The sequence below is a fragment of the Sapajus apella genome, unplaced genomic scaffold (assembly GCF_009761245.1).
Source record: "Sapajus apella isolate SASKATOON/1434 unplaced genomic scaffold, GSC_monkey_1.0 scaffold23, whole genome shotgun sequence".
Classification (NCBI taxonomy): Eukaryota; Metazoa; Chordata; class Mammalia; order Primates; family Cebidae; genus Sapajus; species Sapajus apella.
Genome location: NW_022436963.1, coordinates 6,289,749 through 6,315,306, shown reverse-complemented (window position 1 = coordinate 6,315,306; position 25,558 = coordinate 6,289,749). Strand labels below are relative to the sequence as shown.

General features: G+C 45.0%; 1 protein-coding gene across 9 annotated transcripts in view; it reads right to left on the bottom strand.

The window, feature by feature from the left end:
• Positions 1–25,558, bottom strand: part of CACNA2D3 (calcium voltage-gated channel auxiliary subunit alpha2delta 3) — a 933,834-nt gene that overhangs the window by 189,643 nt on the left and 718,633 nt on the right. For all 9 annotated transcript variants that reach the window (XR_004272347.1, XR_004272353.1, XR_004272348.1 and 6 more), the window contains 7 exons: positions 15,755–15,838; positions 8,681–8,752; positions 8,361–8,422; positions 6,918–6,985; positions 2,801–2,846; positions 2,543–2,640; positions 38–131 (listed from right to left, as the gene is read on the bottom strand). Coding sequence is in view for 2 of the 9 variants with exons in the window: in XM_032289508.1 (XP_032145399.1) it covers positions 38–131; positions 2,543–2,640; positions 2,801–2,846; positions 6,918–6,985; positions 8,361–8,422; positions 8,681–8,752; positions 15,755–15,838 (524 nt within the window). In the remaining 7 variants the exon portion in view is untranslated. The remainder of the gene's footprint in view (positions 1–37; positions 132–2,542; positions 2,641–2,800; positions 2,847–6,917; positions 6,986–8,360; positions 8,423–8,680; positions 8,753–15,754; positions 15,839–25,558) is intronic.

Sequence of the window (25,558 nt, the reverse complement as noted above, 5' to 3'; positions counted from 1 at the left end):
AAGTGGGCATGAAAGGGGGACACGTGCAGCCACTTACTCAGATTTGTTGAGGGCCAGGCTGGTCCAATACGCTTCAATGGGGGCACTCACCACGGCATCAAAAAGGACTTCTTGGATCAATTCTTTATCACCTGTTGGGAGGGACAGACGAGAGGATGCTTCGGCAGGGCTGGAAGAGGGGCATGAGAGGCGCTCACGGGCTTGTGAGTTCAGTGTCTGCAGGCTACTTTCTTACACAACGTGTTGCTTTGTGAGTTAAGCTCCCACAAGCTGAACATATGAAACAGTTTTGACACCTGGTATGCCTGCAACACAGGGGCCTCCAAAGCATTTGGGTGAGAAGGTAGTCAACTGAGCAGCTTGGGAGTCTCACACTTCAGTCCTCTGCTTTTCCCCCCCATCTCATGGTTCTCGCCATGGACCAGCAGGCTGAGTCCCAGATTTGGAGAGCAGAGGCCAGTACTCCTTGAACACTCGGCTGTCATCATCCCCATCTCTGCCCTCTCCTAAAACTGACATTCTTTAGCATCCTGATGTCAGCCTCTTGTCACATAGGAAAGGGATATCATAACTTAATGACCACTGGGATTCTTATTTTGTGATTCCTTCTATTTAAGAATTGTTTCATATTATTTGTTTTTATTTTTATTTATTTATTTATTTTGAGACAGGGTCTCACTCTGTTGCCCAGGCTGGAGTGCAGTAGTGTGATCTCGGCTCACCACATCCTCCTCCTCCCAGGCTCAAGAGATTCTCCTGCTTCAGCCACCCAAGTAGCTGGGATTACAGATGCAGGCCACTACCACCGGGCTAAGTTTTGTATTTTTAGTAGAGACAGGGTTCCACCATGCTGTCCAAGTTGGTCTCAAACTCTTGACCTCAAATGATCCGCCCATATTGGCCTCCCAAAGTGCTGCGATTACAGTCATGAGCCACCATGCCCAGCTAAGAATTGTTTCATTTTAAAGGAGAATGTCTGTTCCTATCCAAAGAGACTCTTGGTAGAACTCTGTGGAAGAGGCCAAGGAATGAGAGGATAAGGTAAGTCTAGGAGAGGCATCCTAGAGCTCTCCAATTGCTCTGCTGTGGAGGAGGACAACTGACTGTCACATGAGGCAGGCCAGTCCTTACCCTGACTGGGAGCAAAAAATAAATAAAAATACAGGGCTTTGCTGAAAAGCAAAAGCTAGAAACAACTTATCAGTAAGAGAGTGAATGTACTGAGATAAGTTATGTAGTGAACTTCTATATAGTAATGCAAATAAGTGCATTACAGCTAAATGATCAACACAAATTCCAAAAATATAATGAGTGAAAACACAAGTAGTACATATATATGTACATATTGTATGTATTATATTCTATATATAGTAATTCACATACCATACATGTAAAGTTTAGTATATGTTTTTAAATAATATAGTTAATGTTACAGATTGTTTATGGATACCTACCTATGTAGGAATAGCATTAAATTCTTGAGAATAATGAACAAATACAGCTGGTCATTCTCTTTGGGAGGGAAATGGGGCTGAACAGGGTCCCAGGGACCTCAGCCTTATCCATAATGTGTCATCCCTTAAAAAGCACCTGGAGTAAGTTTGGCAAAATATTAAGATTGGGTAAAGCCGGAGGGGACTATAAATGTATTATTCCTGTTGTCGCTATACTTTCATTTTTTTAAATATGTCCTTAAAAAGTCAAAGACAATGACACACTGGGCTCATAGGATGTCCATCTGATCCTTTCCCTGCCCAGGGCATATCCCCAAAAATAAGTACATTCCATGGAGACGTTGTTTAGCAGCTGGATAATCTCCTTATACCTCTCATAGGATTACATGTGTAAAGCACTTTTCATGTCATTGAACACATGATGCTTGTTAGAGGTGGGGGCAGATGTCACGATCAGTTTTGGTGGCTCTCCCCCGCCCAAAGTGTAGCTGCTGGAGCTATCCTGTGAGAGTACAGGGTCTGCTTATGCCTTAGGGGGCACTCAGGCCTGCTGCTGCTCTTCCCTGCCTCTTTTGCACCGGCCACTGACCATTTCTTACTCACTGAGCTCACCTAGAAGGGGAAGCTTGGTAGGAGGAGGGGAAGGAGAACAGGTACCATGCTGAAAGGCTACGTGTCCCCGTCGTGACTCCACCTTGGGAGAACCAGGAGACCTAGATACAGCCTTGAATGAGACGTGTCCTACTTCCAGCCTTGGTTTCTCATTTGCAAAATTAGGGAGATGAGTATTTACAGTCCCTTCGCAGTTGTAACATTTCCATCCTATTCAGTTGCTTGACTGAATGGTTCAGAAGGGGACAAAGCCCAGTACAAACTGCTAAACCAGGATTGGGGATTCTGCGCGATTTTCTGTAATCCACATTCTTTCTCCTGTTCCTACAGGAAGCAGACATTTCATTGGATCTCATGTGACTGATAATCTCTGCCAAAGCAAAGCATCTCTTAAAAACTGAGGCCACAAAACAGTTTTGAGTTCACTCCCCACCACCAGCCCTGAAGGCACAACACACTTTTGAAAGCGTACTCACATTGGAGCAGAGGTTCTTTGCCTTTGAGGTAGAGCTTAATTGCTTCTAACTGAGACAGATGACGGTGCTCAGGGTGTAGGTCAGTGTTGCAGTAGGACCTAAGAACATGGCACGGCCCAAAACAAAAGCTTGTCAATATTTACAGCATCTGCTTCTTTTGCCTTTGAACCAGGAAAACTGGGCAAGGGACCACAAACCATGTGGAATCAGAGGGCAATGAAGGATGCCATGGACAAGGAGGGATGGTTTAATTCTTACCATTCATCTGCCAAGGACACATCAGGATGTTCTAAGTCATGCAGGCCTGGGGGACAAGGAGAAGGGGTTCATGAGTAAGTACCACTCCCCCGATCCTCCTGTGCACTTCAAATATTCTAGGGTAGTGCTGTGGGGTGGATTAAGGGTAGACATCAACTCTAAATTTGTACCTGCCTTGGAGCAGGAACTTGGAGCAAAATAAATGAGTTCCCTTCCAGGCAGGACTCCCTCCCCATCTCCACCTCAATCAACCAGCACTGTCACTTTCCCTGGCTGTTCATCCCAGGAAAACCTTAATCCCTTGAAGATACAGGGTACACTAATGAGTCCAGAGGGAGAAGCTTAACAGGACGGTTAGAAACACTCACTCTGGTGCTCCATACAGTCCGAGATGGGCACTGGGCTAGCCCACTGACCTCCTGTGTGACGTTAGTAGGTTACTTTACTTCTCTAAATGTCAGTTTCTTCATGTGAAAAGCAGGAATAATAGTCCCTAACTGATGTGTGGTTGTGAGGGTGGAATTATAGGTTGAACAATATGAAGTTGCCAATACTCAACTGTTTTTGAGCAGCAAAGATTGCTAGTTGTTACAGGATCCTAAGTGAGGACGAGTCATCCATCTGGGAAGGAAACTAGGGGAGCTGGGGTTGCAGGGAAATCTGGGAGTTTTTATAGATGGTTCCAGACCACCTTAGCTCTGCAAGGAGAACTCTGTTTCATTGCATCTTCATATGGCTTGATCTTAATGGGTTATCAGCAGACATACACTTCTGAATCATGACCTCAGGAACTCCCATGATGCTTATAGCCTGCTTTGGGAAGTTAGTTTCTTAAATGGCCAATAGTATTTTACTATGTCCAGGACTCCAGTTTCCTTCTCAAATACAAATCTATAAAAGAAGTAGCAAAATGCTAGACCTATCACACAATTCTGCTTGATTTTATAGAAAGTAGAGAATATATTAGAATGAACATCATTGCATATGACCCAAGTGGCCATATCCAGGCTCCAACACCTAGAAGATGCATGACCTTGGGGATGTTATGTCAGGTCTTTGAGTTATATCTACCATGAGGTACAAGTAATACTGCATAACTCACAAGTGCCAGAAAACACTTAAGTGGGATAGGGATTAGTCCCTAGCACAATCCATCCATCTATGCAGCCTTTCTTCTTTTTCTCCTTTTCCTTCTTCCTAACCAAACATCTTTCCTTCCTTCCTTTTACCCTCTCCCATTCCTTCCTTTCTTCCATCCTTTTACTGAGCACCTGCTATATGCCAGGTATGACTCTAGGCCCTGAGAATATAGCCGTGAACAAAACAAAACAAAATCACTGCCTTCATTGTATTTAATTTCTAGTGGCAGAAAAGAGATAGTAAATTATATTAAAATTTAACTTTAGAGCATATCAGATAGTGGCGAGGGCTAAGAAGGAAAACAGAACATAGAACAAGAAGAGGGAGGGCCAATGGGGAGAGTTGAAGAGAGAAAGAGAGAGCGTTTCCATTGTAACTATGGAGGTCAGAGAAGGCTTCCCTGAGAAAGTGACCTGAATGAGGCAAGGAAGAGTCGTGTAGGTGGCAGGGAGGGTGCTCATGGCAGAAGGGAAAACAAATGCAAAAGCCCTGAGAAAGGACTATATCTTCCCAGAAAACTGGGTTAAGGATGTCAAGTCTGTTTTTCTAGTTGCAGTTCCCATCTCCCAATCTCATTCACAAAATCCTCTCTGGCCATATTTCACAGGACCTATAAATCAAACTCAGAGAAGATGAGATCTATAGGGAAGATCTTTGTGACTGCTTGTTCTCTGGGTTCCTAGGGCACCAAGGAAATTTAACTGTACTCTAATTTTCTCACCTCTGATGTTGGTCCTTCTGAGAAAAATCACATCTACTGATGACTGGAGCTGCTGACAATACTGACATAAGCTCTAATTTGTTGAACAATTATTGTGTGCAATACACATAAAAGATTTATAAGAGAAACAATTTCAGCAGGTAGAACTATGGCCCATACCTTCAATCCTGGTAATGACGCCTTATGTTTTTTAGCAAAATAGACCTGTTTGCCATCTTTGCAATCTCTGACATTGGCAAAGCATGTGGAAAATTCCTACATTCTCTAGGGAAGTACTCCTTATTGAAGATCCTACAGAAGTATAGTTGCCAACTCCAAGGAACTCCTTTCCTCTCCAAGAACAGAAGAGAACAATAATCACACCAAGGCTCCTGGAGATGACGAGACCCTCTACTAGTTAGCCCAAGGGGAAGCAGCTTTCCTAAGTTCTATTACTCAGCAAAGCTGGCAGGATTGCCAGCCTTTTTATTACAGAGGACCAACAGAGAGAGGAAGATCTGACCTCATTTGTGTGGATAAGCAGTCACTCTCCCCCTTGCTGAGGAGTCGAGATAATTTCTTGCATAGTGGTTACAGTTAGCTCTGAAATTCTCTCTATGTGATCATTTAGACTCACAGCTGTGGAACATACAGGAAGAAGGAAGTGACTGAAAAAGAATCCAAAAGACAATGCAAAACAACTGTGTGTATCTGTGTCTCCATGTGTGTGTGTGAGAGAGAGAGGGAGAGAGGGAGGGAGGGAGAGGGAGAGAGAGAGAGAGAGGGGGAGAGAGGGAGGGACAGGCCCATGTATTGAGGATTGACCAAGGGAACAGACCCATGAGAGGCAATTAATCCCTGAATAACCCCTCCTTCTATTATTCTGACCATGAGTTGTTTCTTCAGCTTGACCTCACATGGCTTAGACATGAATATTCTGGCTTCATGGGCAGTGATGTCTACAGAGCCAACAAGGCCCTCAGAGCCAGAAAATTCTAGAAGTGAAAACATGATCTGTGAGAACACATCCTGGAGAGTGTCTTGGCCATGTTAGAGTTGCCTGTGTTCTCTGGTGTGTCTCTGGGAAGAGAGATAACACGGTTACCTCTTTGGTGGTCATACTCTGGGTTCTGCCCAGCTGGCAGTGAGCCCCTCTACTCCCTGTTCTGCCCCCATACGATCTCACAATCACTTAGGAAGCACAAACCAACATCCCTGAAACAACCTGGGCAGGTACCATCAGCAGTAAACCACAGGCTACCTCAGGGAACATCTGAGTCCTTCCTCGTGCCCTGTGGCATCACCTGAGGGTGCCGTGGATGGCCCAGCTTCTGGAAGCTCACTACATTCATGTGCAATCAGTTCTGACCAATTAAAACTTGGCTTACAACAGACCTCTGAATTCCGGGCTGTCCTCCCTATGGAGGTCCAGAAAGACTACTGTTCTGGGCCAACTCCTTCTCTGTCAACATGCAAAACCTAATGACCTGCAGGTGAGTCACTCAAGGCCACTCAGGGAGTGGGTCCCTTCAGAAACATGTCCACCGCCCCTGTGAGCTCATAATGCTGGGACAGGTAACCTCTTGAACTACTGGGTCGCTGTGAGATGAAAAGGACAGCATGTGTGACAGCAATTTTAAAATTTAAAGAGCTGGACAACTGCTCTTCACTGTGCACAGGGGCACAGTAAACTCTCTTATGAAGAAAAGAGGGCCTGGGAATTTCAAGGTGCTGGTTACTCCCTCTGACCTATGTAAATCATTTAAATGGTCACATTTTCCTTTGGGCCAGGGCTGCCACAAAACACAAGTGAAATACGTGGCTCAACTGTGTAGGAGACACCAAGGCTCTCATATCTTTGTTTTCATGGTTGCCCCCGGGCATGAGTTATTTCATACATTTGTATTTCTCCCAGGTACTGATTGTTGTGCATGAGAAGAATAGAGCTCAAGGATGATTCCTATTGACTTACATTCTGCTTTCATCCACAAAGCTGTTGACTATGAGCCACTGACAGTCAACAGCATCGCGGATGAAAGCAGAATATAAGTAAATTAAATCACAACCATGAATCGGAATTCCTGCCATTCTGAAACCTAGGCACAACAGGGAGGAGGAAAGGTATTAAGAATATCAAGTAGGGATTTGTTTGAGTGGAATGCCCAAGGGACTGGCCAGAGGTGTGGACAGATGAACAAGTTCTTCAGTTAACTCAATAGCTGGCTCCCGAGCTTTCTTCCCACACCAAAGGATAAGAGGAGCCAGGCAGCATCTTACCTTCTTCGATGGTTACATTCCCTCGGAAGAAATACTTCCCATGGCCTCTGGAGAGCGCCACACCTAAACTGTGCAGAGAGACAAAGCAGATCTTGAAATACCTGGCATCAACTCGAATAGACTTGTGGGCTAACATTTTTGAATTTTCCATTTTTCACATTTCCATTTTATGATCTGTAAACAATTTTTCCAACCGTTTACTTTAGAAACCCTACTGATTATTGCTGGTGTTGGCTTTTCTTAGGTTCAATCAGCTGCTTCAAAGTAATTTCTGATTGGAAACGCCAGCAGCAGTTGGCTACTCTTTGTGTTTTAGGAGTTGTGGCAAACTGCTCGCCCTCCCAGCAAGCCCTTCTCTCGGATGCCCTCCCAGGGACCATGCGCCCTGCTCTTTATCCACCCTTGCCCTGCAGCATTCAGCCAGAGATGGATCTCTCTAGCCCCTAGAGTTTGGGACTCAGGAAGTTGATCCCTTTTCGAGGGCAAAAACGAAAACTTCCACTATACGTGAGTGTAACCACATGGCTGCGGTGCAGGCTTCTTTGCCCAATCCTCTGCCTAGTCTAATAGGTTTTTCACACTCACTGGCTTGATTTAAGATTCGTTCTGTTTCTGTCTAAAGTAAGAGACTATGTTTGTAAAACATAGAGAGACTATTTGGCAAACCCACTTAGCAGCTCATGTGTTCTCAGTTTGCTCCTGGCCCCACATGGAATCCACCCATGATCCTTGGCAGTTTAGGACAACAATGCTAGAATTTGTTTTTCAGATTCTTCTATAGTCAGTAAACTCCTTCTCGCCTTAGCTCTGAGACACCAGTTCAGGAACATGAAGCAGGCTTACTGAAATAATTTTTTTTACAAAACGAATTACCACACTAAGTTAATAGGAGTGGGAAACTTTAGAATGCTACATACACATCTGAAAGCAGGCAATTAGGCAAAGCTATTTTTCAGGACTGTTACAAAGAGAAACAACGGGATTCAAAGGTAGACAAGCACACAAGGACAGTTCAGAGAAATGGAAACAGAGGCGCAACATGTAGGGATGGATACGCCACCTCCAGGTTTGAAGGATTGTTTTTTTTGGTCATGGAAATAAAAGGTGAAATGGAACTCACAAGGCAGCAAGTTCAATGGCTAAGGACCCTGGTAACCCTCTGCACTGGTCTTCACCCTTAGCAGGAACCCCGAATGCTCATTTGCTGGACAATGAAATGCAAAGCCATGGCAGACTGAATGAGTTCTCCTGGGTGAGCCTGAACCATCTCCCCCTTTCTGGAAAACAAAAGCAGCCTGGGAAAAGCCCCTTCCTCACTCTTTCCAGCCTTTCGGCAGGGTGTTTGGTTATCTTCAGATGATGAGCTCTGAGAGTGTCAGCAGGTTTTGTACAAACACAACTGATGGGTCTGATGGAATGTCCATGTATTATGGTCAGCTCTACCTGAAAGGAGTACCCTTGATGTCTGTATAATAGTAGTCATTTGTCATCACCAAAACCCGTTTCTAGATTGAAAAAAAAAAAAGTCGTAGAGAAAAGAAAACATGGTTAGTCTGCTAGGTGAAGTCTTCAGAAATAAATAAAAATAAATGGACACACTATGATCAGGTTAACAGTACTACATGAATCTTGTTTGAGATAAGTAAAGACAAGAGAAAAATGATCTCAGCGAAAGATATTTATTCCAGATATAGCTTTCAAAGCTAATTTTTCACAGTGGTTTGTTTTAAATTAAGCGGCAAAAATGTTTGAGAAAAATGTACCCCTTTGTCCACTGTCTTCTTCACCTCCATGGAAAACTTCCCCGTCTTTCGATTCACCATAGCATTTCTCAACTAAAACGATAAAAGAAAAGTGTGTTAATTCTTCCCTGGATTATCCCGTAATCTGGACACCTTGCATCCTCAGTGTGCAGTAGAGCCTCCATATTGAGCTCACACCTCGAAAACAGAGCTTCTGAAAAATAAACAGCCAACTGCTCCTGTACAATGTGAGACAGGCTAACAACACTAAATAAATCATCTTCGTCTTCAATTTGGGGAGCTCGTGTAAACTTCAGGACAATAACAAAAGAGCCTCGACAATATTGATGAATCCCGTGGGTCAGAGAGTGAACTCCTGGAAATCTGCTAAAACACAGAGCAAGAATGTCTCTGGGGACAAGGTACGTTTACAAAAGGGGTACTGATTTGTCATGGAGAAATCACTTTTCAAAACGTAATCGAGTTAAAGGCACTTTCCTACACAGTAGTTAAAAAGAAAAAAAAAAAAAGGCCAACCATTTGGAAGACAGGGATTAGCCTTTCCTAAGATGAATCACCTTTAAATGCTCTCTGAGAAATCTGGGCCAATTAATGACCTTGCTGATGAGGCAGTGAACAGGAGAGACCCTGTGTCTGAGTTTTGGAGGTCCCGTTTAGGAGCAGCGAGTCTGCCTCTCCTCCCCCACCCCCGGCTGACCTCATCTAATTACATGTGGCCCTTCCATGAGTTCAGAGGAGGACAGCAGACGCAGTGATGAAAGATGTGCCGTCATGGGCACCAAGGCAAGACGACAGAGAAGGCCAGTTAATGGAATAGGAGCAAACGCTGACATGCCACAGCCTGTCAGGAAAGGCTCTCTTCTCACCCCTGTCTTGTCTATTTCATCTTTGCCCCTCTTTCCTCCTTTGAGGAGCCTGAGCAAGATCTGGCCGATAGAAAACTGCAACACTAGGTAAGCAACCTAAATTTGATTCGAGGCTGTGTAGATTTGGGTTTGCATTCTCATCTTCTGTGCGAGTGAGTGAAAGCATAATTTTTAGCTGGAGGCATGTATAAAATAAAACATATATTTTACTCAAGATTTTTTTTAACAACACATAATGGGCATTTCTGGAAATATTTTCCCATTTTAACTTTTGTGGTTTTGGACAGAGAGAGCTGGTCCTAATTAAGTCTACTTTCTAACTTTTAAGAACGGCTCGATTTATCTTTAACATGGTTTTCATTTTTCCTCTTTCTGGTGCCTGCCTAAAGCCATTTGGGACCTTCTCCTCTCACATTCCCCAGGCAAACTACAGATTAGGTAAGCCTCTCTGTGCCCCCATGCCGCCCCGCCCCCAACTCCCAGTAGCACAAAACAATCAGCATGGGGGTCTGGGCGTGTCCAAGGCCAGGGTCACTGATGCCTCATTTAGTCTTGCCCTTTTCTTAAATCATAGCAAAAACGGGTTATACTTATTGAACCCACTGTGAGGCAGGATGGCACTGCAGTTAGGGAATGGACTCTGGAGCCAGAGCTTTATGATCCTGGGCATCTTGGTCACTTACCATCTCTGTGACTCAGTTTCGTCTTCTGAAAAACAGAACTAATGCCATCACCCATCTCATTAAGCTGTAGTGAAGGCCGACGAGTCAATATTTAGAAGAGTGCCTAGTACCTCCTAAGCACACGCAGTACTTGTCTGCTATCCTCCATCATCATCATCATCATCACCGTGGTCAACAGCATCTTCCTCATCCTCACTCAGTGTCAAGACACCTTTCAGTAGCTTAAGGAATCAGGATGCGGACTCGAATTTGCCTGACACAGACAGCCAAGCCCAATGTTTTCCAAACATTTTTGACTTTGAGGCATGTAAACAATACATTTTACTCTGATAATGCCTCTCTCTATCTCCTATTTTAGTAGATTCCGTTGCTTTTATTTGTTGCTCATGAATCACTAAATGGATTTTGTGACCTCTCTCCCCATCTCACCACATTGAAAACTGCTGCTCTTCACTGCCTGTGGGTTTGCACAGACTGAAAAGGAGACAGCCCCAGGTAGAGAGGTAAACCACGATATCAATGCTCAAGTTTTGCCGCTGACACAAGCCAGCTGTCCTGTGACCTCTCTGTGGCTCAATTTCTTCCTGTTTCATTCATTCTGTCTAATGAGTGAGGACTCCCAGACCCAGAGATGCTGTCAGGTGCTATAAAAACAGTCGTCATCAGATTCCTATGAAATTCAGATACTACTGAAAGATACTGTTCACTGAGTTCTTACTGTGTGTCAGGCACAGATTTTAAAACCCTCAAACTTATCATCTGAGGTGCTGTTATTATCCCCATTCTGCAGGTAAAAAAAGAACCAAAGAAGACAAAAAGTTTGCCCAGGGTCACGAGGCCTCTGTCTCTTGAGCCTGTGCTCTTAACCTCTGCCTTCCAAATCAGAAGAGAAAGCACCTGGACAAAATTATTTTATAGCGTTAATATAAAAATCATATATTATTTCTGAACTTTAAAAAAAATCAAATAAAATGTTTTAAAAATTGACCATGTCATACTCTGAGGTCTTCACTTCCTGGCAGGTCTTCTACAAACTCTAAGTACTTGACCTGGGGCTGAGGGGAAGATGGTTTTCTGTGCTCTTTGCCAGAGGAAGAAAGGGAGGTTGATGATTTAATAGACTATCCTGCGAGAATACAGCATTGTGAGGCTGCAGCATTCTCGAATGCCACTTTTGTATCTTAGGAGGCTGCGGCTTGAGAAGATGAGCACATTGCCCAGAAGCACAGTCAGTGGCACCCCTGGGTTGTAAGATGGCAGAGGAGCCCTGAGCACAGGCCAGAGTGACAGGGACGAGCCACGTGATCAGTCCCCGTCTAGGGCGGGGGGAGGGGCGTGATGTTCACCGCTTTGAACTTGCCACTGCCTGGACTTACACCAGTGAACAACTGGGAAAATGCAAACAGCCCGGCAGAGGAAAATTTCCAAACAAGTTTTGGTATGCCCATATGTTAGCATATTATGTAGTCATTAAAAATTCCATGTGCAGCTGTTCCACTTAACACATAGTCAGAGAAAGGCAAATTAAAACATCAGTGGTATGCCTTTATTTTTCCATATCAGATACCAAGCACCTGCAAGTGTGATAATGCAGTGGACATTAAAGCAGCTTGCACCACAGTGTAGTCAATTAAATAAAAGGTAAGACCTCCTCAAGCTGAAAATCCCCGTCTGGTGACAGTGATCAGCCTCTCCGGTCTCTGGGAACCACCCTCTCCCCTAGGCCCTGCATCGTCCAGCTCCAATGTGCTTCTCCAGAGCCCCTGGTGAATCTGTCTCTCTTGTGCAGTGCTGAAGCTGAAGCTGCTGGGATAACCACTCAAAGCACCCACTTTCCTACCAACCTCGTTACCACTGGAAGCCATGTTTCTTGTTTCATTGTTAGCCTGTTAATCTGACCACCCATGTTAGAGCTCATTAAGGAAGCTTTCCCCAGAGATTCACTGGCCACCTTAAGTTGTGTGTATGGTTATGGAGTGATAGCTAATCCTCCTAATGGTGGCTCACTGTCCACATTAGAACATTAGCCTCACCTTTTCTGGTGCACAGGCAGCCTGCATTTCTAAGCCCCTAATGACACGGAACCATGGACAAGCTGGCAGATTAAAGAGGAAGGGAGATGCCGTGGATAAACAGGTCTGTCATTCCCAAGCAAGCATTCAACCAGCATATGAAAACAGACTTAGTTAGATTCAAAGTAGAATCTACGGGCAGTACTCACAATGATACCATGCAGACAAACATCTGTTTAGCAGCTACTAAGTGCAAGGCACTCCCCATCTTTTCTGCACCCCCAGAGGAGGATAACCCATATACTATGAGTCACTGAAATAAAGTCTTCAAGGACTCCTGGACTTAACGACTTAAGGGCTCTCTCCATGGGATATCCAAGACTCAAGAGCATGGCTCTGTGGGCCAGGCTGCCTGAGCTGGAATCCACACTGATGTCCTTAGGCCATTACATCCATTCTCTCTCTCCGTTTCCTTACCTGTAAAATGGAGGTAACAAAAACACCCATTTCATAGGTTCACTGTGAGAAATAAATAAGTCCACTCATGTATATCACTTAGAATGGTACTGGTGTATAAGGAAAGCTAATATATGGCAGTTATCATTTATATGAGATTTTATATTAATAGAAATAATCGCGTTTAATGTGGAAAGCTTGGGAATGACTGAAAGTTAATAGGAACAAAACAAATCAACCTCAATTCCTTCTGCCATCTCTGAGAATTTATAACCAAAGGATAAATGCTATTTTTAAGATAATTTTCCCTTCCCAGAGGGGAGCTACACTGGTTAGGCGACGCATGCCTCAAAGTCCCCTGCTGGCACATGGGTTCCCCAAATATCTGCCCTACTTACAGTATGGCTGATGTGATGCCTAACTCATCCTGCAGAGTGGGACAGAAGTCCTGCACATACTCCTCTAAACAGTTTAAGATTTTTGTCTTTTAATTTTAGCCAGTCTATTTTATATGCATTTTAACAGTAGATATGAACTTACATCATTTTGGGAAGTATGCAAGTTATAACTGGTTATTAAAGTCAGGAGCCTACTTCCTAGAGAAGTCGACCTCACCTTCCAAGAAATTCTCTGCATCCGGGCAGACTCTGCTGCTTCTTCCTCAGCTGGCTGTGCTTACATGGTCTTGCCTAGATTTTGACCTAAACCCTGTCCTCTGCTACTCAGGTGCAAACCCCAAAGGCCAGCCCATGGACATGTGAGATTTTGCGCAGACTTCACAATGATGCTTTCTGTAGATTCCAGAATTCTCCAATTAGGGACGTGCAAATCCCCGGGAGAGAAATGGTGGTCTGGGTTTTCCCAAGTCAAACATGTTGATAGAGAAGGAATTCACATTTCAAATGCACCATGCTCCCAAGGCAACAAGATGAGAGAGCCAAACCGAAGAGCTAACCAGAGACCAATCTGTGTGAAACAAAAGCATTGGACCTGCTTGAGAAATGGGAACTCTGAAGTTGGATGAAGTTGGACAGACAGAACATAGTTCTGGGATTCACGTGGAGGTGAAGAACATGCACATGAGGCTGAGAATCTGATGTCTGCAGCTCCGACGAGAAAGGGAAGTAGGATGCGGAGATAAAAGGTGTTCCCAAACTGTGATGACTAAAGGAGACATTCGCTCACTGAAACCCAGCTGGGACACAGGTGATGCCTGGAGTGAGCTGAGTCATACATGTCTTCAGGTAGGATGCAAAAAGGGAGAAGGTTCAGTGAGGCCACAAACAAGCAAAACAACAAAAAGCAACACATAAAGTGAGGAAGGAAGAAGAACAACAGCAATGGAAAGTCCCCTCCAGAGTCATAGCAACTGTAAGTCCAAAGGACATTCATTCATGACAGGGTCCCCTGAAGACCAATGAGGGTGAAAAGAACACTAACAATGGCTACCACCTTTAGAAAGCTCCCTGTGTCCCCAGAATGGTGTAAGCACTTTTCTGTTTTTTAATCTATTAACCCATTTAATCCTCACAACAGCTCTATCAAGTGGGGACAACTGCCATCATACTCATTTTATTTGGAAAAAATAAAACAAAGAACACAAAATAAAACTGAGGTCTAGAGAGGCATACTCACCTACCCAAGACAGACCTCTGGCAAGCAGTGAAGGTGGGATTTGAACCTGGCAGGAGTCTAACACCTGAGCAGCACTCCTCACACTGTGCTAAGCCAGGGTGGGCACATGAGGTGCAGGACCATCCTAAGAACCACCCAGATCCTCAGGACAGTGTTTAAGGAGCAAGAAGATAGAAAACTTGACTATACTATTGAGCTGACACTATGTCAGCCCTTTGGCTTGCGGGGAAAAGTGTGTGGGGGAGGAGCTTTAATCAAATGGCAAAGTTATTTTGTCTAAACTTGGGTTTAAGTAGACTTAGTGCAGATGAAGAAGAAAAGAGGTTAAATTTCTAAAACAGCTATGGCTCTCACATTTTATGAGCAAGGATGAAGACGAGAGATTTATGCTAGCTGAGCACGTGACAGGGTGCAGAGGGTGTGGCAAGAAGGAGAGCTGGAGTGAGAGCGCCGTGATGCCGGCCCCATGCTCGGGAAGGCATGAGAACCCAGTCTGGGCTTTCAAATGGTTCTCCTCAGCATCCCTTTGAAGAGCAGGATGCAGTGGGAGATGGAAACAATGCTAACTCAACAGTGGAACGTAAGAAAGGACCCCAGACAAATCCAGGAGGGTGGGGCAGAGACACGTGGCTTCGGCACAGAGACACCCTAAGAAAAAGAGAAGAGTAGGGACTCAGATGGAAACACCTGGGAAGTTACGATTTAATTAAGGAGAGTCCACCTGGATTCACACAAAGGCAGCCGTGTCTAACAAATCTGATTTATTGAGGAAGTAACAAGAAGGCTTGACCGGGTTAAGTCGTGGGCATAAGGAGAGCTTTTGATAGAGCACCATAGGCTGAATCTGGGCGGGGAAAAAGCATGGGGGGTGGCTGCAGCAAGGCTAGAGCAGAATGAAAGGCTGGAAAGGTACAGGAAATGGGCAGCCAACCGAGCAGGAGGAAAGCGAGCCTGCAGAGCCCCGGCCGCGCTCTGAAAACACGAGCTGTGCCCACGAGGTCCTGACAGGCGAATTCTTGCTGCCCAGGAACCTGCCTGCTTGGCCTGCAGGCACCCTGACTTTGTACTGGGCAGAGCCTCCTGTTGCCCAGCCAGGTTCCACTGAAGATGTCAGGTGTCATCCACGGCACTGGGGAGGAGGCTGGAGTCATCAGCTGCAGAGGGGCCAGAGTCTGTCCGGGGATGGTTTTAGTAGACTGCACAAGCAGCTGGGGTGGCTGGCCTGTCTGCAACTGGTCTGCTGGACCGGCTGGAGAGTTATAAAACTCCACAAATGCTACAAAGGACCATTGTCTCCACGCCCCTCTGGTGGCCAAGTGTCCCTTCGGTGGGCCTCTTGGCCAACTCCTGGGATCACCCCCAGGTACAGAAGTGGGTACAGTGCAGCTCCATCTCTACGAGGCCTGAAAGCAAATCACTTACCACATCATCGCGGTCTTCCCACTCCACCTCAGAGAGGTCAACGCTACTATAGTTAGGTTTCCTGCGCTTTTTTCCTTCTTCATACTAGTAAGGGGGAAGAAGAAGAAGAAAAAGAAAAGTCCGTGAAGTCATCAGTCAGCGCAATCTTTATCCTCCCAAGTCCTGTTTCACGGACAGGGCTTGGGAGTGGATCGATGCGGGTGAGAAGCCCAGCAGGGGGACAGTCCTAGGGGCTTTAACGACAGGAAAGCCGAGGCCAGGTGCCTCTAAACATTTGCTCCAAGCTGGGGGAGTAGAAAAGTTAACGCTTTGCTTGACATGAGTTTACCTTGTAGACTCCTTGGTTCCAAAAACACCAGATACAAAGGAAAATGTGTCCCCCCTTGAATGGGGGTGGGGTGTGTGCATATGTACATACGCATAGATGGTATACATGTAAACAATGTACATTCTGTAAACGATAGCAGATTAGTTAGCAGCAGAGTTGTCTTCCTATTGAATGTGGTGTGTGTGTGTGTGTGTGTGTGTGTGTATTCCAAAGCTGCTAAAACTCAATTCACGACACAAGAAAGGGCTTCTTACTTAAAAATTTACCAAAAATCTAGCCATGCCCCCCTATACTTTATAATTCTCCCTCCTCTACCTTCTGTCTCAAACCTACCCCAAACTCCTTGGTAAGGAAGGAAAAGCACGGATCTCCACAGCTGGGGCTGGGCTCAGCATGCTGGTGGCATGTTGCAGACACACAGAACCATCTCTTTGCTGCCACACTGGCCGCAGCAGTACTGAACTAAGCACGGCTCCTTTACCTGGTGTAGATGAGGGGCTTAGGAATCACAGCCAGATTTAATGGCTGTTAGGGCATTTCTCCAGAATAGCTGATGAACGCATGAATAACTGGGGAAGTGCTCTTGGTTTTCGCCCCTAAATCACTGGTGTCAGTCACCCTGTAAGCCTACGATTTTATCGGCCGGACATTCTTGTGTCTGGACGTTCTTGTGTCTTGAAGCCTTTCACGCTGGTTGTGGGGTGTTTATAATGTAGGAAAGTCTGCCCTCTGCTGCAGGCTAAGGATTAGCAACCCCTTTACACGTTCATCAGATGTGGGTAACGGCACACTGGAAAAATATATATACATGTATACTGCTTTCTTTTTCACTTTTCTCTCCAGATTGGTCATCTTTTGATTTAACTGGAAGGCTCTAAGTAAGATGCAGGGTCAGTCTTAAGTGTTTCGAGACCTCAAAACCATAGGTTGCCATTTTGGAAATGATCAGCTGCTATGGTGACAGGTGCTGAGGCCACACTGGGCAAGAAGGAGAAAACCGCAGCCTATATGTTGAGCTAGACAAGTGTAAACTAACCCCCGGTGTGATGTGGGAAGGGCCAGAAGGGATTGATCTTGTACCACTGTGGTACCAAACAAGGCCAAGTGTCCAAGTAATGCACTTTTCTTCTCTGTCAAGTGCATTTCAGGAACTCTGTGATCTCTCTGGAGAGTCTCCCTCCCATCCCCACCACTACCTAGGATGGTGCCTGGCCTTCTATGGCCAGTGGGCTCTTACCACCCTGACTGACGGTGAGCCCATCCCTTATTCTTAGGTTTTCAATTAACAGACATTCACGGTCAGTTTTATGACATCAGATCCACTCCAGATGAAGGGGAAGGAAAGTGGTTCCCTCAGAAGCCGCTGTAAACAATAGCAGATTAGCAGTTGGATCCTGTTATGGAAAGTTCCTGTGTGCATGGAGGCCCTGGCCCTTGTGAGATGCAGTCTTGGGCTGAGCAGAAAGAACAGGAATGAAGTCAATGGGAGTTGTCAGCAGCAACAGTGCCTTGCCCCTTAGTGCAGAGGAGTGTGGGGGAGGGACTGTCCTGTCCCCCTGAGGACTTAGAGTCAGACAGCCGTTCTGGACCTCCGACCTAAGAACCATTATTGAGAGTTATTAGGCACCCCAGAAACTCACACAGCCCAGATCCTGAACTTGACAGGCAGAACTTCTGTAATTTCTTGGGTAGCCTGATGCTGGATCTAAACTGTCTATTTTGAGGAAGTTCTTTCTTTGGTTACTTCAAAATGCTTCTTTATTCATTGATTCAATACACATTTATTGGACACCTACTAAGTACAAGGCACTAAAGATATGAAGCCAATTAAGCAGTGCTTCATTCTTTCTCAAGGACTTACTTGTAGTTTATCCTTCTTAATTCTGCTTCTTTAAGGCCAATGTGTTGCCCATAATGCATTTGGGAAAACAGGTTCTAACATGTTAAATAAATTAAACAAGTTAAATAAGATTGCATAGCCAGTATAGTAGAGGACACCTCACCCACCAGCAGCCCCTGTCTAAATTTTCATGTCTAAGCCTCATGTTATTTCAACCACTGTCAAAGAGCTTTTAAAAAAAGACTACAAGCTTCAGAGCAACAAATATTCCTTCATTCTCAAAAAAAGTGTCCCTGTGTCTTTTTTCACAGAGAAGATCGCAGTGGCTCTGCCATGTTACGCCACTCACATCACAGTGGGTGTGTGATCCTAAGCCAGGTACCCAGCTACTCCAAGCTTCCTTCCTCAGTTGCAAAATGGGTAAAAACAATAGTACCTCCATGGCAAAGAAAAGCTGGGAGTATTAAATGAGATACTGTACGTAAAATGGCAAGCACATTCCCAGACACAGAAAAATCTTTTAATACTCAGCTAGCAATATTCCTGAGAGTCATGGATTTTGTGGAAAGACACAGGCTCACTTCATAGAATTGGCTAATACCTCATTTTCCTGAAATGAAGAAGACCACTCAATAACTTCACTGGTCACCATTCTGCAAACCATAGGCAGACAAGAGATGTTTGTTGAATGCGATGGTGTCAGTCACATTCATATGTCTCTACCTGTGTACAGCTTACAAGTTTGAGCTGAAGTCTCTCCTGGCAGAAAAATTCACACTTGTGTTAAGGAGCCCAAGTCCTTTTAGATGGCATTTGGCAAAGGTGGAATCAGCAGAGAATTCTTGACTTCTGATCCTTCCCAGATGTCTTTACTCATTTTTTATAATCTCTCAAGAAATGCAGGACATTTCACCAAAAGGTATTTGAGATACTTGGAAGGATTAGAGAGTGATGGAATGAAAGACTTGCCATCACACTGGCCCGTGAGCCACCATATTCCAGCAAGTCTCTGTAATCTAATTTCACGGCAAGATACAGATAGGGGGTAGGGATATTTCCACTGGAACACTGTCTACAATGTCTGCTTAGCCAGGTATGTAAAATGGGTTTGAAACACTTTTCATTTGGGTCTTTATTAATGAATAAGCTCCTTTATAATATAAATAGTCATGCATCAGAGTGATTAATTTGAGTGAGAAAAGTAAAAGTCAGTGGGCTGCTGCATAGATACAACAGGCCAAGAGCTATGAGCCAACTCTAACACACGGAGCCTAAATCCTCCTACCTCCTTTCCCCTACTAAGTAATACATTAAAAGGACAGAGAGTGGCACTCTATTAGGAAGGTTCCTATGCTTCATTCTGCCACCACCCATCCCCTACTAATCACCTCAGTTTTCCTGTAGGGAACTCCTTGGGCACCACACCCAGGAAGTATAATTCTAGTGAAGGTAAAACCATCCTTCATGGGGCCTTCTCAGTGAGGGAGGCCCACATCACTCTAGGGTGTCACTGGTTCAGAGGTGGGTACATAACCCATTCCAATTCAAATGAAACTCAAGAGATTCTATTTGGGATGCTTTCCTGGATTTATCCAGAAGAGGTGTTGCTAAGGTGGCAGGATGGGAACCTGTAACAGCTCATGGCCATCTCTGCCACTACTTACAGAAGGTCTTCCTGGGAATGAAGCCAATTCAGGGAAAGCTGAGAAAAGATAAGAAAAGTGTCCTGCAAATGTGGTGTGTGCACCTGGATCAGGCTGTGCCTGAAATCCTTGGATGTTTTCTATGTCTATACTTTCTCTCCACCTTATCCCCCTTCCCTTTTAAAGACCTTATTTTAATAGTAATTAAAAAAAGCTGGCTTACATTTTAAGCATTGAGTAGTGAATAGAATTCCAACTGGTATATATTTAGTGCCTTTTCTTTTTCTTTTCAAATGAACTGCTTTTTTAAGTACATGTTATGTGAAGTATTCACAAACATTAGTGTTTCCATGATTATGGAGGAACATGTGATTTACGAAATGTCCTCCTACTCTCCAAGATACACGACTGTGTTTGAGTACAGTTGCTCTCTCTGCCTACTTCTCCGGCCCCTCACCCCTATGAGTGAAAGAAAAAGAACTAAATTCTCAAATGTCCAACTCCCACGCCCAACCTCCCCTCTCCCATGCAGTTTTAAAAGGGGACAAATCCCAGGTCCCTTAGCTCCATGACTCCCTCTTCTTTTGCATGAGGAGTTGGTTCCCGGGGCCTAAGCATCGTGTATGGCATTTGTTAGTGTATCTGTAATCTGTAACTTCCTTTCAAAATGTGATTAACGAATTGCAAACAGTTTCCAAAGGTTTATAAACAGATACTTTGAGAGCCACAGGTAGGTTTGTAGTTTTTGGTGCCTGTTTTATGAAAAAAATCTGTGGGGGAGAATTTAATAAGGAAAGATATTCTGTGCTATGAAATACTTTGAGGTGGAGTTTCAAATAAAGGCCAGATGTGGGGAACACACAAACTAGCGCTTGGCCTAGCAGGATGGGACAAGAGGGCACTCATCGAGGAGCAAGCTGGAACCAGGACTTGCCTGCAGCACAGAGCCTTTTCCTGGCCGTATTTAATGGTCTGGATACCAGCACCCTTTTGTGTTACCTACAGACTAACTTTGGAAACACAGTGGGCTGGGCCAACGCAATGACCATGTTGATTTCAATAAAACAAAACACCTTTATTCTTTCTGTGTTCTTCTGGGAAAGGCCAGAGGAAATCAGCTACACATACCCATGCAGCCTCTGTGGAACAAATACTGTGTGTGCTAATAATTGATACATATATGTGCTACTCCATGCTGCCAACAGGAAGGAAGGAGATGGGGGTGGGAGATCCCCAAGTGGAGAGGAATAAACTTTGTCCAAAGCTAATGCCATCTGGACACGGGGTATGGCCGAGGGCTGAGAGCCAGCAATTATCTGGGGCAGATGTTTCTCTCCTAGGCAGTCACAGTCCTCAGCTGACAAAGAGCTTTGCCATTTCCTCCAAAGCCCTGTGTCTTCTCTTTTGCCCAAGGCTCAGGGACCGTTTCAGGAGGATGGATGTAATCAGCCTTACTCCTCCGTATGCAAGAGATCAGGACCAATGGCCACAGGGCACTTCATTCCTTCACTCACTCATCTATTCTTTCTCTCATTCACTCATTTGTTCATCTACACATCCCAAAATACCTAACATTTCTCAGGCTCTGTGCCAGGCCTGGGCAAGCCTTGGGGAGCATGGAAGAATCACCCAGGGAGAATAAGCTGCCAGTCTCATGCTGTTGATCACAATTCATTACCAGTGAATCAGGCTTCATCAAGGGAACCCATTCAGGAGAGTGCTTAAAGCCAGGACTCTGGAGTCAGACTCTGATTCTAATCAGTTCTACACACTGTGTGGTCTGGGTCTAGGTGTGCACCTTTCTGTGCCTCATTTTCCTCATCCATTAAGATGGAGGTATGGGCACTCAGCTTACAGGGCTGCACTGAGAAGCAAATGGGTATAAACATGGCTTAGCAAGGAGCCCAGCACATCGTGTGTCTTAATAAATACGGCCTGAAGACATGCCCATTCGGCCAGTACTAACAACTGCTGATACTGACTGATGAGATGCAGCAGTCCCTGTCCCATGCAGCTCACCCCCAGGGAGGAAGTTCCTTCACAGGTAACGGGGTTCATAACAGTATCTTGTTTATAAATAGCCCTATTCCTTTAAGGAGGCTGTTGGACCCGACTCAGTGCTGATTCATCTCAAGGTCAAGGCAAAGGCCAGGGGGGTTGTGGCAGAGTGAGGGTCTTCTCCCCTTTGATTCCATGTTGCCAGCTGCACATCAAGGCCTCTGGCTGTGACAGACCCAGAGGAGGTGGCCCCAGGAAAAGGCAGTCCCAGTGGCCTCTGTCAGCCCCTGCTCCCTTAGGGATCAGTAGCGGGATTGGGGTGGTGACAGACACGAAGTCACAATCTAAGCACTTTGAGCATTTGCTGTTTCCTTATTTTCCCCCAGCCCCTTATCCATGAAATAATAGCCATTGTTGAAAATTTGGAAAATAATGAAAAGTATACGAAGTGAAAAGTATATTGCCCTTACTAACACCACATGGCGGTTGGCACCTGCCATTCTGCTCTCTTTCCCAAAGGGTAAAAGTACTTTGAATCAGTTACTGTTTTCACCTTTCAAAGTTCATTGTTTCTCTAACAAGAAATTGATAAAATGTAGCAACTAATCTGTTCTGCCTTCCACGTGACTGCCTTTAGAAAAGAATAAAAAAGCGATGATTCCCCTGCTGGGCAGTCTCCCCCTCACTTCCCATCATTCGTCATGAGGGTGAATGTTTCTGGTGCCAGGCTCTGTGCTAAGAGTGGTATGTGTCTTGTTTCATTCTCACAACGCCAGGTGAGGGGTAACTGCTTCTGAGATGGGAAAATGCAGCACCCAGGAAGGGCGGGTCATGTGGTGATGTGGCTGACAGGCAGTGGCATCACGGTGGAGCTGGCCCAGCCTCGTTTCTGAACCTGCAGTCTGGTTGTCATCAGCCCTTGGCACTGCCTCCCCTGAGGAGCTCTTCTCCTGGGTAATGCAGGTCCTTGGTTCGGATGGCAACTGCTGACGGGACTGGACACAGAAGACCCATTAATGGTCACAGAATCACATTGGAAGTCAAATGCCATTAGCCGGTCATGTCTCTGTTACCAGCTGACTCATTTGGCCTACCCTGAAACTGAGCTTGGTGGCCAGAGAAAGGATAATCAGTGTCAGATTAAAAATACCTAGGCCAAGCACAGTGGCTCACCCCTGTAATTCCAGCATTTTGGGAGGCTGAGGCAGATCTAGAGTTCAAGACTAGCCTGGCCAACATGGCAAAACCCCATCTCCGCCAAAAAATACAAAAATTAGCTGAGCACAATGGTATGTGCCTGCAGTCCCAGCTATTCAGGATCTTGAGGCAAAAAAAATCGCTTGAACCCGGGAGGCAGAGGTTGCAGTGAGCTGAGATCACACCACTGCACTCCAGCCAGGGCGATTGAGACTCTGTCTCAGAAAAAAAAAAAAAAAAAAAGAACGCCTACAATAAACTGAGTGGCTGCAGTGAGTTAAGTGATATGCTAATGCCCAACTTGCAATATCTTATTTAATTTCACCAACATCCATCTCAGGGCCTCAGGGAATCCATGTGGTATGGGAGGATATCATTTCAGCTCAGATTTCCACCAAAATGGTGCTGGCCTTTTGGTTGTGTGACTCCGAGATAGGCCAGACTTCTCTAGACAAGATGCCCAACGGGATGACATAGACATTATGCCAAGAGAAAAATGCCAATAAGCCTGTATTCGGAGTTGCAATCTTACGTGTCACGGAAAGATGAGAAGCCCAGATATACCGCAGGGAAAAAGGGCCATGAGGGTGTGTCGAAAACCAGCAGGAAGGTGGGAAGGAGGCAACAGGGCATGTCAAGACAACAAGCCCTTTCCTTTTTCTAAAAGGTACTGTGCTCTTATTAATTAATGTTTTTAAGTGTCTCAAAGATGAAAAGTTGTATGTGCTCTCTTAGTATGATTACAAAATCCTTTTGATCGCTGTAAAACTAAAACAGCTTTGGTATTGTTTTAAAAAACAACAATTAACAGGCTGCTTTGAAAACCTAAATGACCTTTATCTTAATCAGTGTCCTCTGGGTAGCCATGAGTCACACACAGCACTGTGTGTGGGGAGGAGGCGGCTTAGCCCACCCCCGTTTTATAGGTCCAGCAGCTCACCACACCGAGGCTGGATTTAAGCTCCCATTCTCAAAAAGCCGGTTGGTCTTGTAACAGCAAGCTAGACATAAAAATCAAAACAGTGCTGAGTAGTTGAGCTGGGAGGAACCTTTTGTGCCAGCAATGGGACAGAGAACAGGGCACTCTGAAAGCAGGGAGGGAGAGTGGCAATTCCAGACCTCTGCTGTAGGTAAAGAAGTGACGCTGAGGAAAGAATGCCCCTCAGCAGAGAAGAAGGAACACACACAGAAGGGCATGCAAAATTAAGATTCATGTGGGCACCTGGGGGCATCTGCTCTGACGAGTTTGAGCACTTAAAAACCCTCTCTAAAGTCTCCTCGACAAAAGTTAGACGCAAGACAGCCTTGGAATAAATTTCAAAGTTTCAGACAAAGCTGCACTGAGTTCCTGAGCACGGGTGTATGCCTTATTCCAAAGCTAGGTTCATAAAAGTTTTCAGATACTGCTGTGTCATTAGAAGATACTATCCATGGTTAAAAATAAGACCTCTATAATTTGAAAGTGTGTCTGTGACATTTGGCAGGTAACTTTTTTTGTCTTTTGAGATGCAGTCTTGCTCTGTCGCCACGCTGGAGTGCAGTGGAGCAATATCGGCTCACTACAACCTCAGCCTCCCGGGTTCAAGCAATTCCCCTGCCTCAGCCTCCCAAGTAGCTGGGACTACAAGTGCGTGCCACCACTAGCCCGGTTAATTTTTTATTTATTTTTGTATTTTAGTAGAGACAGGTTTCACCATGTTGGCCATGATTGGCAGATAACCTTTTAAATATTTTACATTACTTTCTTTGGCATTATTCCTTTGAGTAGTTGACCATATCAAAAGACTCTTGAGTATGTGGAACCGTCAGACTGTTTTGAATATGAGGTACAATTAGGAACAACAAATTGATTTTAGTTTTGAAACTACAAAAACATTGACTTTCCTTATTCACTCAAGTCAAATCTCAAAGTCGTATCCATCAACGCTACAAAACGTTAGCTTTCGAAAGATGCTGCAGCTAACCATCACGGAAGAGGGAGCTCTCACTCTTGCTGGTTTTCCTACTGTGGTCAGTAGTTCGGGCCCATTGACTCATATCCTGTCACCCCATTTCCAATGCTTCTCCCTAACTTAGTCCCTGGGGAGTCAGCTCTAGTCTCGCCATCTCAGAGGTGGCTAAGGAACAGAGAGAGCCTTCAACTTCAGGTTTTTATGCTAAATGACAATCAGGGCAGGAAGCTGGCAATGAATTTGCAAGTGAAGTTAATAGAGGGATGGAGGCAAGAGGGAAAGAAATCCTTTCTTCCAAGCCAACTGCCATTACCTGATTTATGCCTGTAATAGCATCAACCAACAACCAACGTCAGAATCCTGAGCCTTCATCAGACGTGTGTGTGTGTGTGTGTGTGTGTGTGTGTGTGTGTGTGTGTGTGTAATTTTATTTAGGGAGATGCTTGGCATCATCACTTTATTTTGTTTTGCTTTTCCTGCCAAAAACTGTTGAAGATGCTTATGAAGGAAGAAAGGACATGAAGGGCTCCATTTTTGTGGCCACCTTTTTCATGAAAGAAATTTCCCAGATCCTTCCAGCTGAGTCTCTCTCCTTTCTCACCTGGGGTGGTCCTTGTTCTGTACCTCTCTGGGGATACCATGCTTTGCAGCATAAACGTGCATGTGGCCACTTTGTACACATATGCTCTAAGCCCTAGCCATGTTCCGACTACCAAGCTGAGCAGGTTCTCGTCCATCATCAGTCCGTCCACTCCACTGCACAGGTGACCCAGCAAAATATTCAGTTTTGAGGGTTTTTTTGTGTGTGTGATTCTCAATTATAGTGACATGTCTTTTTAAAAATGT